This window comes from Tribolium madens, unplaced genomic scaffold, assembly GCF_015345945.1.
Source record: "Tribolium madens isolate multiple individuals breed KSU strain unplaced genomic scaffold, Tmad_KSU_1.1 Scaffold_91;HRSCAF=231;Tcas5.2_LG7, whole genome shotgun sequence".
In the NCBI taxonomy this organism is placed as follows: Eukaryota; Metazoa; Arthropoda; class Insecta; order Coleoptera; family Tenebrionidae; genus Tribolium; species Tribolium madens.
In genome coordinates this window covers 15338324-15355257 of record NW_025401063.1, presented here as the reverse complement: position 1 = coordinate 15355257, position 16934 = coordinate 15338324, and the positions used below count along the sequence as shown (strand labels likewise).

General features: G+C 29.8%; 1 protein-coding gene across 1 annotated transcript in view; it reads left to right on the top strand.

Annotated features, from left to right (window-relative positions):
- LOC123011511 (zwei Ig domain protein zig-8-like) overlaps nucleotides 1–16934 on the top strand; it is a 247656-nt gene that overhangs the window by 216634 nt on the left and 14088 nt on the right. Inside the window, exons 3-4 of the mRNA XM_044408968.1 lie at nucleotides 1420–1630; nucleotides 9332–9522. Of these exons, the coding sequence (XP_044264903.1) occupies nucleotides 1420–1630; nucleotides 9332–9522 (402 nt within the window). The remainder of the gene's footprint in view (nucleotides 1–1419; nucleotides 1631–9331; nucleotides 9523–16934) is intronic.

Here is a 16934-nt window from a genome sequence, read left to right as displayed (position 1 = left end):
CTTAGATCTTAGAATTAGGGTGAGTTTGCAAGAAACTCTAATTAGTCAGTTTTATACAATAAAGAAAAAAAAATCGTATAATGCATTTTACTTTCTCATATCGGAATTAATTCTTCTTAAAACAATAATATCTGAGACTTCTGAAAGGGTTGTTGCTATCAAAAGGTGAGTTTGCAAGTAGAACCCTAGTGTTCACTAATTCTCTTTTTTATAAAATCATGTACTAAATAAGTCATCGGTCGTAAAAACGGTAAAACTCTTTTTCACGAAAATTTCATCTGAAATTTCCTTTAAGTCATGAACCTGTGGCTGATTTCAAACAAATCTGATCGAGACGAGTGATTTAGTTCATTTTTGTGTAGATCTATTTTTTAGTGCTTAACAATATAATATTACCGTACGATCAAAAAAAAATAGAGTAGGCGGTGATTAAAGTCCTTCAGATGGCAATCCTGATTTTTGACATCAGCGGAAACTCTGAAAACTTTGCGTTTTATTCGTTTTGAGTGAAATAATGTTCACTTTAGAGCAGAAAATTTTTATTGTTGCAAGTTATTACAAAAATGTTGTACAAGACAAAAATGGTGAATGGCTATTTTCACTTCCAGTTTGTGTGGAAAATTTCCTATTGCCTATATAGTAATCGTCGCCTACTCATTTTTTTTTTTAAATCGCATGGTAGTTTGCTTAATTTTAAATTAAAAAAATAAGTGTTAAAATAATTAATTATTTATTAATATAAATTGAATCTCCACTTCTTAAGTCGCCTACATGTTAAATTTCATAAAAACTCGTTGGCAAACAACAGAGATATTAGACCCGAAAGTCTAATATTCCAAAACTAACTAAAAAACGATTAAGGTTTATTCTGATAGTCATTAATTTTAATTTATTATTCATAATTTATAGTAAATTGTTGTTATTTTCAACATTGGATAATTGTGAATAAAATAGTATACAAACCTCTAAGGTATGTAATATATGTAATTTTTTCTTCATTACAAAGCCTTCAAGTGCTGTAAGTAACCCTTATGTGTACTTTAATTTGTTTCAATAACAAAGAGTAAGCCAATAAAAAAATTGACATTTATTAAAAAATGTTTCAAGGTAAATGAACTTGTAACTCGTAATTTTAAAGTTATAAAGTCTGTAGCAGCGGCCGTTTTGTATAAAATAATGGAAATATCGATTTTAAAATTGGATTCGTTACTGTTGTTTTAATAAGATGGTCTAATTGGTGTTAATCCTAGCAATCCAATTTAACCTAAGCACATTTATTTTTGCGTTTCTGCATTGTATACGCAGTAAGCCTCTTTTTCGCGCTTTTAAAATTTCCACAGAAATGAGATAGAAGCGGGAAATCGGATGACGTCAACGAGTGTAAATTGAAACTTATTATGCTGTCGCTATTTGTTTCAGGTTTCGTGGATTCGTAAACGGGATCTTCACATTCTGACAGCGGGAATATTGACATATACATCCGACCAAAGGTTCCAAGTGATTCGGCCAGACAAGTCGGACAATTGGACGTTGCAGATTAAGTTTCCACAGCTCCGGGATTCCGGAGTATACGAGTGTCAGGTTAACACCGAACCCAAAATGTCACTTCCATTCCGGCTGAATGTCATCGGTAAGGACATAATTTAGGCCTCTGATGATTTACTTAAGAAAGCTGCCGCTGATTTATTTAAAAGTATACAAAATTATACGTGAATAATCAAACAATTAAGTGGATTAAGTAGATACTGAATCCCCAAATTCATTAAAAATAATTTAATTATAATGCAAATGAAGTTTTCGTTACCAACGAAGTGAAAATATCCGTTGGTCTGGGTATTTTCTTAAAACCTGAAAAATATCTCCTAATTCGTTGAATTTGATGTAATTACTTAAAAAGCGCAAATAAAAAAATAAGTGGAGAAACTGTTTGAATAGACAATGAAAAATTTTTAATACGAAAACCGTTCAATATTGAAATTGTGATAAGAGAACTCGTTTGAAACTTGCAGTATTGGTTTATTTTAAAATTTTAATCAAACTCCAGCTAAGTATCATTAAGTACTCGTAGGCTGTAATCTGTACCAAGAGTGGCGAGAAAAGTTAAATTGGAGATTTCCATTAATATATATTTTTAAGGTAAAGGATTTTTTCGATGTTTACTTAACCAGCGGCCCACCACAGTAATCTCCCATTTTGACATCATCGTTTAAAAAAGTAATTGCCTTTTTTAATACCCTTGAAATTAAATTGCTTCCCAGGAAAGCAACTTTTTGCTCCAATTAATATTTAAAACTCAGAAATGCCAAACAAATCGTTACTCCAAATCAATTAAAAAAAAAATACACTTTTAATTAGAGAGTTTTAATTAAAGTCTTCCTCTTTAAAAAAATTCTTTTACTTTAGAAAAAAGTGTTGGCAAGAAGTTTATCCCTTAAAATCACTCACTTTGCAAGTAATTAACGTTTTTCCTTAAATTTGGATGTTATCAACACATTTATCAATAAGAAGAAATCGTGGCGTCTTTGCGACGTTTCGTGACATTTATTTAAGAACTTATACCGTAAAACAAATTGTATAAATAACATAAAAACATCCTTTAACAAATTAGAAAAGCTCGACTGTTTTCGACCCTATTGGTATGCAATAAGTCTTTTTTTCTCCTTGTTTGTTTTTTTCTTTGTCCTGTTACGCCTCCATCTTTTTCGTCCTTTTCAGGCTATTATATGGAGCCACTGAACGATCCATATTTCTGTGCTTTAATATCTTAATCTATAACGGTCGTCAAATCCTACGAAGGATATATCCGGATTACGCGCGATATACTGCCGCTGTCACAGGACTCGTAGAAAACGCGAATGCTATCACAGATGTGGTCATTAATACTTTATAGTATAAAATTACGTTTCAACTAGGTGCTAGTGAAAATTAATGACAAGATTTCAACTCGTGTCCGATAAAACCAAAAATTATCTATTTTTAAGAAAAAAACACACAAAGGTATAGCAATTACGAGTAGTGAAATATTTGAGCATTGATGCAAATTTTGTCTGTTTGCGAAACCTTTGAACTACCGATATTAGGCTTTGTACGTTTTGAACATATCGTCCAGTTGCGTTTTACATTAAACAGAACATTTGCAAATATAAAAATTCTACAAATGAAACACTCGTTTCAGTGATTCTCTTTTTTAAATCTGGGGCGTGTCAGCAATAAAAGTTACCTGAGGAATATCTTACTCAATAATGCCACATTAGGATACAACGGTCTATTTTTTAACGAAATTAAAAAATAAATAATTTAATTAAATTGCAAGGTGTAAAGACGGTTGCACCGTATTTGTTTTTATTTTACAACATAAAAAAGTATTTGTGTGTTAATCACTTAAAATTTTTAAAAATAACCCGGCGCATCCACCATTTTTGCGCTAGCAAACAATGTTTTTTAATAAAAAAAGTTTTACGTATATTTACAAACAAAACGATTAAAAAACATCAGAGTACTCGTAACTACGTTAATGTATCAACTCTGACAAAAATTATTTTATTATTTAAATAAAATAAAATTGTGAATAAAATACCATATGCCGCTATTCTTGAGAATGCATTTTTAAGTTGGATGATGTAATAGTATATTACATATCTAGCACGGAAAGTGACAAATAACGCACAAGTGGAGAGACGAGGCATCAGCCGAGTGCGTTAGACACTTTCCAGCGAGTTATGTACACTATTTTTCCCATGACCCCCGTAATACCACGACAAAAAAACACCACTATTTTCAATGAAACGATTTAATGTTTTTGTTAAAAAACTAACATTGGCAGTAATAAATTATCTATTAGTATTAAGGTTTTACTTAATTAAGGTGATTTAGGTTTAAATTTGCACAAAATGGCGTCGTATTTATACACGCCTTGAGTTGTTCAATTTTTTTGTTTAAAGTTGCCTGTGCGTGTAACTACGTTATCAAAAATAAAATTATTAAAAAGTCAATTCGTCATATCTCCTCACAAATTTAAAAATAAGTATTAATCTAGCGGTTGATATTGCTTCTCAGAGTTTTATATCAAATACATCAAAAGCAAGTCTTTTGAAAAATGGAGTGCCAAAAAGAATTGTGGAATCATTAGAGAGTTTTTGCAAACTGTAAAAAAGTTTAACGTATTACGACAAATGGCCGTTGCTAAGAAATCAAAAATAAGACGTTTACGTAAACGTCTTTGAATTGACGGAATACGCCTTTAAATACACTAGTGACTTATCTTTTAAGATCACATTGAATTAATAATATTTATCGGATTAATTTTGAATTACAACCATGATCCTAGTAACTAAATTGAAAACAAATTTCATGAAACTTGCTTTATTAGAATTAGTTGTTCTTTAGTTATTCATCTAATAAATATACTATATCATTGACCAACTTTTAATCAATTTTTGTTAATCGATTTTCTTTGAATTGAACCTACAAAACGTCTTATAAGAAGGAAACAAGAAAATTCTTATTTCTCTTCCCACAAGAAAAAAAAAGATAAATAAAGATCAACGAGAATTCTGTAAACAGTTCCAGACCATTAATTCACTCAGTTATTAGTCGTGATCGTAAGCAACTCTTGACTTGTACACAAGCTGATTCTATTAAAAATATTTTATAACTTTATAACCAAAACTAATAGTCTCACAAAAAATAGTGTTTGCCATTAAAAACTATGTTTTTTTCTCAATGTATGCGTACAAAAAGTGAACTAATATTGAATTCAAAACATCAACATCAATCAAATTTGAATTAGAATTAGAATCAGCCACCAGTCAATTACCATCAGTCCTTCAATATATTCCATGAATGTATAACAAAATAACAACAATTGAAGTAATGTGTAATATAAAATTTATCTATTCTTTTTAAGTAACAAGTAAGGCTTCCAAACACTAAAACAAAGGTCTTTAATTTTATTTTGTTTTTGTTTATTCTGCTTAGGACGATAAATTAAATTACACAAATTAAACAAATCGAAACTAGATTTGAATCCACATTTTTTTAATACTTGATTTTAGAAACGCTAAACTCGAAAATGCAGATAAATATTGAAGCATACTAATGGCTCTCGTACGCTTTACGACTTTTTTTAATGTCTGACTTTAATGTAATAAAAACACATCACTGTAGAATATCTAAATATCTGTAGCTTCCACAAAGCTTAAATCCCACAGGAATCCGAGAAAAATTCCCGACGTGACATTACGAAATTAACTGTGTTTAAAAAAATTCATACATATATCAAAATTTTATTTAGCACGGCAACAGAAAAATTAAAGTATAAAAAATGTGCAAAACTGTATGACGCTGTGTACAAAGAAATAATTACTCCGGTGCGGTGTCGCATTTTTTTACAGTAGGTACTGTGTAGTGGGCAAATTAGGCCTAATGGAAAAATTAGAGAAACGTAACTTTTTATTTTAGCATTTTTTAAGAGCAGGATAATTTTTATTTCATTATAGATTAATAATTTCGAGTTTATATGAAAATATGATATTTTAAGAAGAATTTATTCAGGGAATTTAGCCCAACAAACTGAATTTCTACAAAGATTATCAGTAAAGTATTTAAACAGCATCACACAAAAAGGAACACATAACATTCTTTGAATATTTTTAGTTTGGATTGTGGTGCCTTGTAAACCTGCAGTTATAACCGACTTAAAACCTAGAACAAGAAATATTCATTTACAATTTAATTAAGTAAAAATGCGATTTATTTAATTTTTCCAATTTGCTAGTGAAAAGCAACCATTGTGATATGTCATTTGTTTGTCAAATGTGCTTAATTTTATCACTAGTTATAAAAAAATCACATTATTTTATCACTAGTGTAAAAATTGTAACATAAAGTCGTAACACTAATTTCATAGCAACTTTAGTATGATTTTAAAAAACTATTGAAATCACATATTTAAAATTCGAATTTTATGCATATGCTTTTCTCCAAATTGGAGAAAATTTTGTAAGATACACGATGAAAAATTGCAGTTGCATCTATAAAGTACGATCAAATTCATAAAAAAATAGTACAGCAAAACGTCATAGTTATGTCAACTTTTCAAAAATTTTGTAGTGTAACGTTTCTTCGTACGTTATTTTAACCTCATTACGTCTATGGTGGTTGGTCTACCTAATATTTGAAATTTAGCGACTTTTTCAAAACATACTTAAGAACATTATGTTTTAAAAACTTAAAAGTATAAAACTACAAAATATTAACGAATAAATTTTCTTGAAAAGAAAAGTTTCTGCAATAAGGTACGGAGCAAAAACGCTTGCAAGTAATCATATTTACATGGACTTGTCAAATTGACACAAATGGAAAACTGATATTGTCAAAATATGTTTTCCCCATTTGGAGAGTTCCAAGCTTGACACCAGAGGGCAGCTACTTTGCTGATTTTCTCCTATTTACACCAATAAAATTTTGCTGTACTGGTTTTATATGAATGCGATAGTACGTCGCTACTATCAACATATGTTATGAGTCTATCAAATACGCTGATGCATATTTTTTGTCAATTTTGACATAGTTTTTGTAACAATTTCTGAATTTAGTAAAATTTTTGATTCAATATAAGTTTTTCTTCTTCTTGGATCTTCTTGGTATGGAAACGATGAACAAAAACACGATTAGCCCGTCACACCAAACGGCTAATCATGTGTTTGTTTATCAATATAAGTGTTGCTAAAAATCTTGAAGACAACACGAGTTTTAAGTTTGAAAATTTCAGTCCATTAAAATTCAGCCTCCCTTCGGTCGCTCGAATTTAAACTACGACCTCGATTTTTAAACTGTCTATAAAACTCTAGTTGTCTTATTAACTATAAAAGGATTAAATGTAAGCCTCGTATAACTTAGCTTTTCCAAATACAAAATAATGAATTTCATAATGACAGTCTTACTTATGTCGATTCATAAAAGACAATCTTATTTCAATGATAATATTACCAGGTTTTAAGGGCAAGTCAGAGAAATCTCAAAATATAATTTTATTCTTAAAAAAATATGTTACCTACTACGTAACATATAAATGAGTTAAAATTAACCTTTGTGTTTAACAAACCCAACATAACAGCAAAATTTACCTACATCAAAGTGTTTATTAGTTTAAAAACACTAAACACTAAACAACCTGATGTATGTATTTATTTTCTAAAACTAAAATTTAATAAACACAATTTTATATTTATTTACTTTTCTAAATACATACAGGCTGTTCCGTCTAAAACCCACATTAAACGTATTGGGAGTTCGAATAATCATATTTGTTTGAAAATTGGAATGAAAATATTTTCAAGATGGTGGCACTTCCGGTTATACCGGAAGTCGGTCGCAACTTTGTTATTTCAAATGGAAAGCTATATTTTTTACTGCGTTTTTGGATTAATCGGATTATTTTAAGGGAGTTTTCATCAGCTTTCCCTATACCTAAATTTAGCCGTTTTTGAAATATTTCGAGTTTTTCAAAAATTTTTGGATCTGCACCTTCCACTTTAAAAATCGGTAGCTCTACTGTTTTTTAAAATTCTGAATTCGTTTTCTTGGGGGTTTAAAGAGAAAGTTTAGATATTTCTTCCGGTGTTTTCAAATTTTGAAAAAAAATTAACAAACCCGAAAATTTTAAGGTTACTTTTGTAATAATTTAAATACCCATAGCTCAATTTTTCCAAATGAAATACTCTAACTTTTATTTTACTACATGTAAGAGAATTTAATTCTGCATCGATCTGTATTAACATTCCCTATACCTAAATTTAATAATTTTTAAGTTATGGTGACTTTTTTTAGACTGTCGAAAATCTATTACGTTTTGCTACGGAAATAAAAAATGTCAAAATTGTTTCTCAATAAACGTCGACAGTGACTTATTATTTGACAAATAGTGCCAAAATATGGAGAGTCAAAGCTACTCAAACTTAGATTTAATCAATTTATTTTGTATTTATGGAGAGTGTAACAAAATTATGATGTCGTTTATTAAACAAAAATAATTTTTTCTCACTTGTTAGCTTTAAATAATGATTGCATGGTAGAACCTATTAATAATAATTAAATTTGCATAACTTTGATTCTCCATATTTTGGTACTATTTGGCAAATAATAAGTTACTGTCGACGTTTTCTGATAAACAATTTTGACATTTTTGACTTCCATAGCAAACTATGTGAAAACGGTAAACGAAAAATTTTCTGTAGTCTTAACAAAAAGTCACCATAATACAGATCGATGCAGAATTAAATTCTCTTCTATTTAGTATAATAAAAATTGGGGTATTCCATTTGAAAAAAAATGAGTTATGAGTATTTGAATCATTATAAAGGTAACCTTAAAATTTTGGGATATGTTATTTTTTTCCAAAATTTGAAAACACCAGAAAAAGGATTTAAGCTCCCTTAAAATAATCCGATTAATTGAAAAACGCAGTAAAAAATATACCTTTCCATTTAAAATAAGAAAGTTGAGACCGACTTCCGGTATAACCGGACGTGCCGCCATTTTGAAAATATTTTCATTTATGAGAACTTAATGGTATATGGCTATGTACCAATTTTCAAATAAATACGATTATTCAAACTCCCAATACTTCTAATGTGGGGTTTAAACGGAACACCCTGTATTTATTAAATATCATTTGCATGCCCACTTTACAATATTGAATCAAATTGAAAAATCATATTTAACTGCGAATTCTGAATTTGTAAACGCAACTTTTGTTTTATTTTTTGATATGGTGTTGTCAGCACCTGCCAAAGCACTTTTTCACAAACTAGTTTGGCAAACATCTAAATATTCTGGAGCATTACATTTCCATTTATCACAATGACTTCAATTCCGTACATTTAAAAACATTTTGTATTCCCGCTGACACACGTTTAATAAAGTCTTGAAATCGAGCAATCCAGTATGAAATGCTCCAAAATCGTCTCTTGAAACAAAACAAGCATGGCCTCTCATCTTTCTATAATCCCACATATATATTGCGAAATTGGCTTCGGACCAGCAGCCTCCTTCGGTAAACTCTCCTCTCCAGGGTAACTGGTCCGCTCGTAAATTACATCTATCGGTTCAGAATGAGAAATGTCCCGAATGTGGATTCTGAACAAATCCGCACATGATATTTCCCACCTTAGATTTATCCCTGATCTTCCCGAGCCAAACACTCAGCCTTTCAATCTTCCATTGTCTGGCTGCGTAACGCAATAACGACCCAAAACAATAGCTCGCTTTAAAAAACTTTTTCGCTTAATATTCTAGTACATAAATTAACCAAAATTGAAAATACTTTCAGAAGCAAAAGCTCGGATCTTGGAAGCCAGCGACCTGCACGTTAAAGCGGGCAGCTTGGTGACGCTCACCTGCGTCATCAATCAAGGACCACACGACTTGGGGACGGTTTTCTGGTACAAAGGCTCGGAGATTATCCAGCCGGCACAGCCCCACGTCAACGACGCCGATACCGTCAGCAGGGTTACGGTTCAGGTAAAAATGCACAAAATTACAATTAAAAATATCTAACAGCTATGCAGAAAGCCTAAAAATATCAGTAGCCCAGTCAAATTAGAAAATCGGTGGAAAAAAATCCTAGAGAGTTGGATTTTTTTTAAACGCTTTCTTTACACTTGGGTATACATACAGGGCTGGTCCAAAAGTCTGGAAACTATGTTATTCTGGCGAAACTATTAAATTTTTTGGCAAATAAATTTATAGGTGTGCAATGGCTATAAAAATGCTATTCAAAAAAAAATTGAAAAAAAATTAATTGTTTATACTTACGAGATAAACATGGTAACTTTTTTTTTTAAATGGAAACCTACCACAATTTTTTTTTAGACAACGAGCTTGTTGCAAGAATCGTTGCCACGCAAAATTTTTTTTTGTAAATATCACACTTTTTTGTTAAAAAAATGTTTGACTTACAAAAATTAAAGAAGTACCAGTTTTTTTTTGGAAATAAATTAATAAATGTTTAAAGGTTGTAAAGGAGCAAATAGCCAAAATATTTTTTATTTTAATTAATTGTTTAAACTTTTGAGATTACTACTACTACTATTACTAATATTTTTTTTCTTAAATATAAACGGTTTTTTATTTATTGTTTTACAAAGATATGTTTATGCATTTTATAAATGTACAAAAATATTTATTGAAAATGTTACAATTTACGTTAAAAAAATTATAAACTTTATCTGTTGTCAAAATTTTCTTCCACCGGCCATGGGGTGGTATGTTAAGACCGACCATCAGTGGTAAGAACGCCTTCTTTTATGTCATTGCTATGGCGTCGTCATTTTGCTTTATTTTCCAAATAAAAACTGTTTCTCTCTGGAGCGCTTTTTGAGACAACAGCACACGTTTCTTTAATTTATGTAATAAATATTTTAATATTTCTTTAAAAAAAAGTATTAATTTGTTTTCAAAAAGAAATAGCGTTATTTTGTATAATTTACAAAAAAAAAAAAACAAATAGTTGCAATTATTACCTACGTAAACATTACCCTCCCCACAATTGTGTGACTATTTGGTATCTGATATTAACCCCTCCGATCGAACGATGGTTTCTTGAGCATCCACTGCATCCCACAAATAATTTAGATTTAAATATTACTATTTCTACCTGCATTAATCTCTGGTGCAATATTCTTACGGCTTAGTCAGGAAATACCCACCCCATCAATAAAATTTTAATATCTATCTTTGAATATTGTCGTCTTTGGTACACTTTGTGCTGTTGTCTCAGAAAACGCACCAAAGACAAACAATTTTTATTTGGAAATTAAAGCAAAATGACGACGCAATAGCAACGACTTAAAAGAAGGCGTAATAAGCTTAATGTGCTTACACCACTGCTCAGTCTTAACAGACCAACCCTTGGCCGGTGGAAGAAACTTTTGACAACAGATAAAGTTTATAATTTTTTTAACATAAATTGTAACATTTTTAATAACTATTTTTATACATTTATAAAATGCATTAAACATATTTTTGTAAAACAATAAATAAAAAACCGTTTTTATTTAGGAAAAAAATTATTAGTATCAATCTCAAAAATTTAAACAATTAATTAAAATATTTTTTTTGGCATCGCTCCTTTACAACCTTTAAAAACATTAATTAATTTATTTCCAAAAAAAACTGGTAGTTTACTCCAAAAAAATTCTATAATTCTTGTAAGTCAAACATTTTTTTAACAATAAAATGTGAGGTTTACAAAAAAATTATTTGCACAGCAACAATTCTTGTAACGAACTCGTTGTCTAAACAAAATTGTGGTAGGTTGCCATTAAAAAAAAGTTACTATGTTTATCTCGTAAGTATAGGTAAACAATTAATTAATATTTAAAAAATTTTTTGAATAGAATTTTTATAGCCATTACACACCTATAAATTTATTTGTCAAACAATTTGATAGTTTCGCCAGAATAACATCGTTTCCAGACTTTTGGACCACCCTGTATATCAAAAGTCCCCGAAGGTTGGCGGCGAGCTCGAAGAGGGGTAGGGGGTTAAAGGTGTCTTTTTTTGGTTTGTTGCTTATATCTCGGAAATTATCACTCCTATAGGTTTTTATCTTCTTGTCAAAATTAAAGCTTACAAAATTTCCTACAAAAATGATTCTTGCATTTTTGTTGTAGGACTAACCGTAAGCGAGTTATAGGGCAGAAAAAAACATTATTTAAAAAAATGTGCTTTATCTGCATTTAAAACAGAATTAGTCTTGTAATTAAAAAAAACTGACAGTAAATTGAATTTACTGGGTCCAATACTTTATTAAAGAAAGGGGGAGTCACGAGGGTCCATAAATACAAACTCATCGTTTATGTAATTTATGCAGAATTTTCTGTAGAAGTCTATTTCTGCATCAAAATTTCCTACAAAAATGGTCTTATTTATTTTTGTCGTAGGACCAAGCGTAGGCTTCAAAAGTTTTGAGTCTACATAAAATTGCATTAAAAATCCTTTGAAATACATTTCATTAGTATATAGTAAGTATTTATATGTGTAGAGCTTTCCCCAACTAAGCTAGTCTGCCTGAAAGGTGACTCGGGTGTAAACATTTAAACGGAGATATAAATAAAAATTTTGGAAGAAAGAGAGAATCAATCTGTAAGGGGGTTAAATGGGGTGTAAATGTTTAAACAAAGATATAAACACAAAATTCTTTAGAGGTGTAAAGGGGCACTAAAATCAGATTTTTCGAAAATTAATTTTTAAGGGAATAAAACGGTGTACACATTTAAAGGGATATAAAAACATTAAATTTAGAAAATATGATCCTTAGAGAATATAGAAGTACACATTACAAATTTTAATGACATAAAGTAGAGTTTATACGTTAAAAACAAAATTAGAAACATGAAATTTCGAATTTTGAGAGTGCAGAAGTGCACTGAGACGACACTTTTATTTATTTATTTACTTTTATTTATCCATAAACATAGCCCATGCGAAGAACGAGACTACTATAACCGAATCCTATACATAACATAGATAATTATCTAGCTTTATAGAGTACCTAAGCCTATGGAATGGTTTTGTGAACGGGCTTTTTTCCATTTTGTATCAGAAATACACGCGGAGAAAGTCGCAGGAAAATGCTGGTTCAGCATATAAAGATGACTCGGAGGACTTGATAGACCCTCATGGCACCCTCTAATAAACTGTTGGATCCAATACATTCAATTTACTGTAAGCTTTATTCAAATCATCGATATTAAATTATCTATTAATTAATATTGTACTGAACAAGACTGTAATTCTGTTTTCAATGTTTAAGTTGAAGACGAAGATGCAGCATATGAGGATGACTCGGAAGACTTTATAGACTCTCTAATGAAGTGCTGCACCCAATAAATTCAATTTGCTTTCAGTTTTTTCAAATCATAAGATTAATTCTGTTTTAAATGCGGATAAAGCACATTTTTTAAATGATGTTTCTTGTCAGCCCTATAACTCGCTTACGGTTAGTCCTACAACAAAAATGTAAGGGACCATTTTTGTAGGAAATTTTGTTGGCTTTAATCTTGATAAGCAGGCAAAAACCGTTAGGAGTGATAGTTTCCGCGATATAAACAAAAAAACAAAAAAAGACGCCTTTAGCCCCCTCCCCCTTCTCGAGCTCACCCCCACCTCCTTCAGGGACTTTTGATATATGTTTACCCAAGAATAAAGAAAGCGTTTAAAAAAATTCCAACTCTCTAGGATTTTTTTCCACCGATCGCCCTATTTTTGTCTAATTTGACTGGGCTACAGAGCAGGTTAATTAGTTGAAATAATTCATGTTGCAGTTAATAAATTTTATTGAAAATTTAAGTCAAAGCTAATATCAATAATACATGTTAAACAAAAATCAGGACCGGAAATAATGTAACCCGTAGATGTCTACATATTTTAATACCACTACTCATTATTAGATATTAATTAAAATTTGAAATGTCTAATTAAAACACTGAAATAATTTTATTAAAATTTCACGAAGAGCCGTTTGCTTTAGCATTAGTCGGGCAAACATTTGGAATTTAATCAGAATTAACATTGAATTATGTACTTTGAATTATGTATTCAGAATTATTAAAGTCTTATATAAAATTACTGCAATTTTTGAAAATTAGATGTTGTATGTATATACAGGCTGTCCCAGCGAGTTGAAAAAGTCCGTTAGTGAGTTTTGTAAAATTAAAAAAAATGTATAGGACATTAATAGATACGAATCTAGTGCATCACCTAAAATTATTTTCAACTATACAGCATGTCCTAAAAATAAGTTACGATACAAACTTGTGTTTTTTTAAATGAAACACCGTATGTTTCTTGGCGTATTTGGATGTCGCTTTTATATATTTAACATTCAATATTAATTGTAGCAACAATGCCTATCAATATCTGAGCATTGTTGATACTATAGCAACCATAGTAATTCCACCAAGGATCACTTAATCCGTTGATTTATCCAGAGATTGTAAAAGTCGTTATAAATACTAAAATTCGAATTATTTTATTGTAAAAATAAAGAATAATGGATTCAGTTTAACACAAATGTGATTATTAAGTGATAAATCTACCATCTCTTGTGCAACTGTGCACTTTTTGGCTACTGAAACAATAGTAATTATTTTTTTAATGTTTAACGTTAAATATCTTTTTAGTTATTGATTATACACACCTTAAAGTAAATAATTTTAGAAAGACAATTTAATAATCTTATAAATGCAAAAACAATAAATAGGGTGTTCTATTTAATTTTTTTATGTTATTGAACTTGTAACAAACGCCTTCATTTTTTTTATCTTTGCAAATGCAACACAATAAAAAAAAGTTACAACCTTATAGCTTGTACCTTCTTCTTTGTGGAAGTAAAAAAAATATTTCTAGATGTCTTAGTTTTTGTGTAATAAATTTTTTAAAAGTGCATGTTTTTGTCAAAAAAACACAATCGACCAATAAAAGTTTGTATTGTAACTTATTTTTGAGACACGCTGTATAGTTGAAAATAATTTTAGACAATGGACAAGATTAGTATAGCTTGTTCCAAATCTGGTGGCGAACTGACGTTTTCAAAAATGACTGAATTTTGACACTAAACATATGTTGACTATTAAAAAAAATATTGTTCACAGGCGTCGTATGAAATAATATTTCAAAAACACTGTTATTCTTTAAAAAATTATAATAAGTAGGTACTCGTACATAAGATGAAGAATGATGAACAAATTATTAAATTGTTAACGCATGAAAAGAATTTTCAAAAATTATATTCCAAACAATCGTTGTCTTCAAAATTTTTACAGAAAAAAAGTACGCCTATGAATTTTTTTATCTTAACCAAGTGGGCGCACTCCAAGTGTCTTTTCTGTCACTGTCAGTTCGCCACCAGATATGGAATAAGCTCTATCTATCAATGACCTATAATTTTTTTTTACTTTTACCTTTCAAAGGTCACTAATGGACTTTTTCAAGTCGCTGGGGTGTGGACATAAGAAACTGAGACATCCAAAATTTGATTGTGTATCAATCTTTTGCATTGTCGCGATTGTCACTTAAAAACTGTCAGTTTAACCCTTTTGTCAAATTTAAAAATGTCTAATCTACCAGACGTACAAAAACAAATAATGCCTTCGAGATGGATTTCCTTAATAATGTTTCTGATAATAAATCTTTAGTATGTGATAATTTTTTTAACCTTATTTGTAAAAAAACAAATTTTTCCGATGTAAACGTAATTTTTGTCATGCAATTACAATTGCCATGCTTGTCCTAGTTTTTTATGTCCACCGATGGTACCTACTCGTAAATATCAGAGATTTTTTCACAATTAACAACTTTGTATTTTGTGGGAAAACTAAATCAAACTTGGTGGAACATTAATTTGTAAAATAACTGATTGGCGACTTTGAAGTGGTCTTAATTACAGTGAAGTTGGTATTTCCTCATTTCAGTAAAATATTAAAAATTAAGCAATGTCAATTCAAAATAAATTATACTTATAGTAGAGGCGTTACTTGATCAGCCCCACCAACATAAAGTAACCAATCACAGTTAAAGTTTGATTTAATATGTACAACAAACATAATTAAAAACTAATTCTAAATAAAATTTAATCAGAATTTTCAACATTAATGCCGAAATCATGGTCGTCATCACTTATTCTCTCAATTTATAATTAAAACTTTTTCTAAATGTTTTACTGTCTCTTATGACTGTCAGAATGTAAGAATTTATCAAATTTTTCAATTTAAATCCCACCGTCTTAGAGATATATTATTAGTTGCTAAAAAACCGAATGGGAAGGGCAAATAAAAAGTAATCGCGCTTCCAAGATAATACACAGTGTCATTAATAGTGACTATTACTGAAGAACTTCACAAACACAATTTATAAAGCAACATTATTGTAAAAACAAAATGTGATTGTGAATAAAACGGTATACAATTTTCGTACGATTTTAACAGCCTTAAGCTTTATCCAACCTGCAAAATAATGACATATTTCCCATATCGGTCGTAATATACAAATTTTTATTTCATTTTATTTTACCTATGATTGCAAATTATTGTTCTAATGTTGCCTATACAAGATGTTTTAGAATTTTTGGCCCCAGAGAAAAGTGCCAAGTAAAATAAGATATCAGGAACATAGAAAAAGTATTTAAAAAATTCTATCAGTCAAAAAATTTTGACATTTTATCTTTTTTATATCTATTTAATGTTACCGATGATGTTGTATACAAGGATGTTCGGTCCAAGTCGCCCCGGCTGATAGCACCTAAACTTACTTCTTTTTTTCAAAAAGTATATATTTAAGTAATAATATTCATTCTTGGCTTTCTTAATAAATGTTTAAAATTTTTCTAGTACATCCGGTGTTGCCGGAAATGCTACCAAATTTAGTTTTTCAAATGGAACACCTATGTTTTTTTGCTCAAAACAATAATAATTGGTATGAAAAATACTGTAAACCACTATTTATTACATTTTCCTTTACATAATGCACTCAGAAAACAATTTAAATTTTTGAATTTCATTGCAAATTTTGCAACGTAGGCGGATTTTACTTGTCAAGGTATTTATGCAAAAAGCAATACGCTTGTATACCGTTTAATTGTTAGTTTGACAAAGCCTAATTTGTCAATAAATCTTATTGAGATCTTTAATAATGGATGATATTAATTACGACGAATTGGTAGATCAGTTTAAAGTGTTTTTTAAGTGCAATAAAAATAGAGCGGAAGCTGAAAGACAGTATAGAGAAAAATACTCAAATAGAGTTTACCCAAATCGTTGGAAATTTAGTCGAATTGAAAAACAACTGAGACGAATAGGTTCGTTTCTTAAAACTAAAAAATGTGGTTCTTTGTGAAAAACAAGAAAATAGAAATCTGAATGTTCGGTTATCAG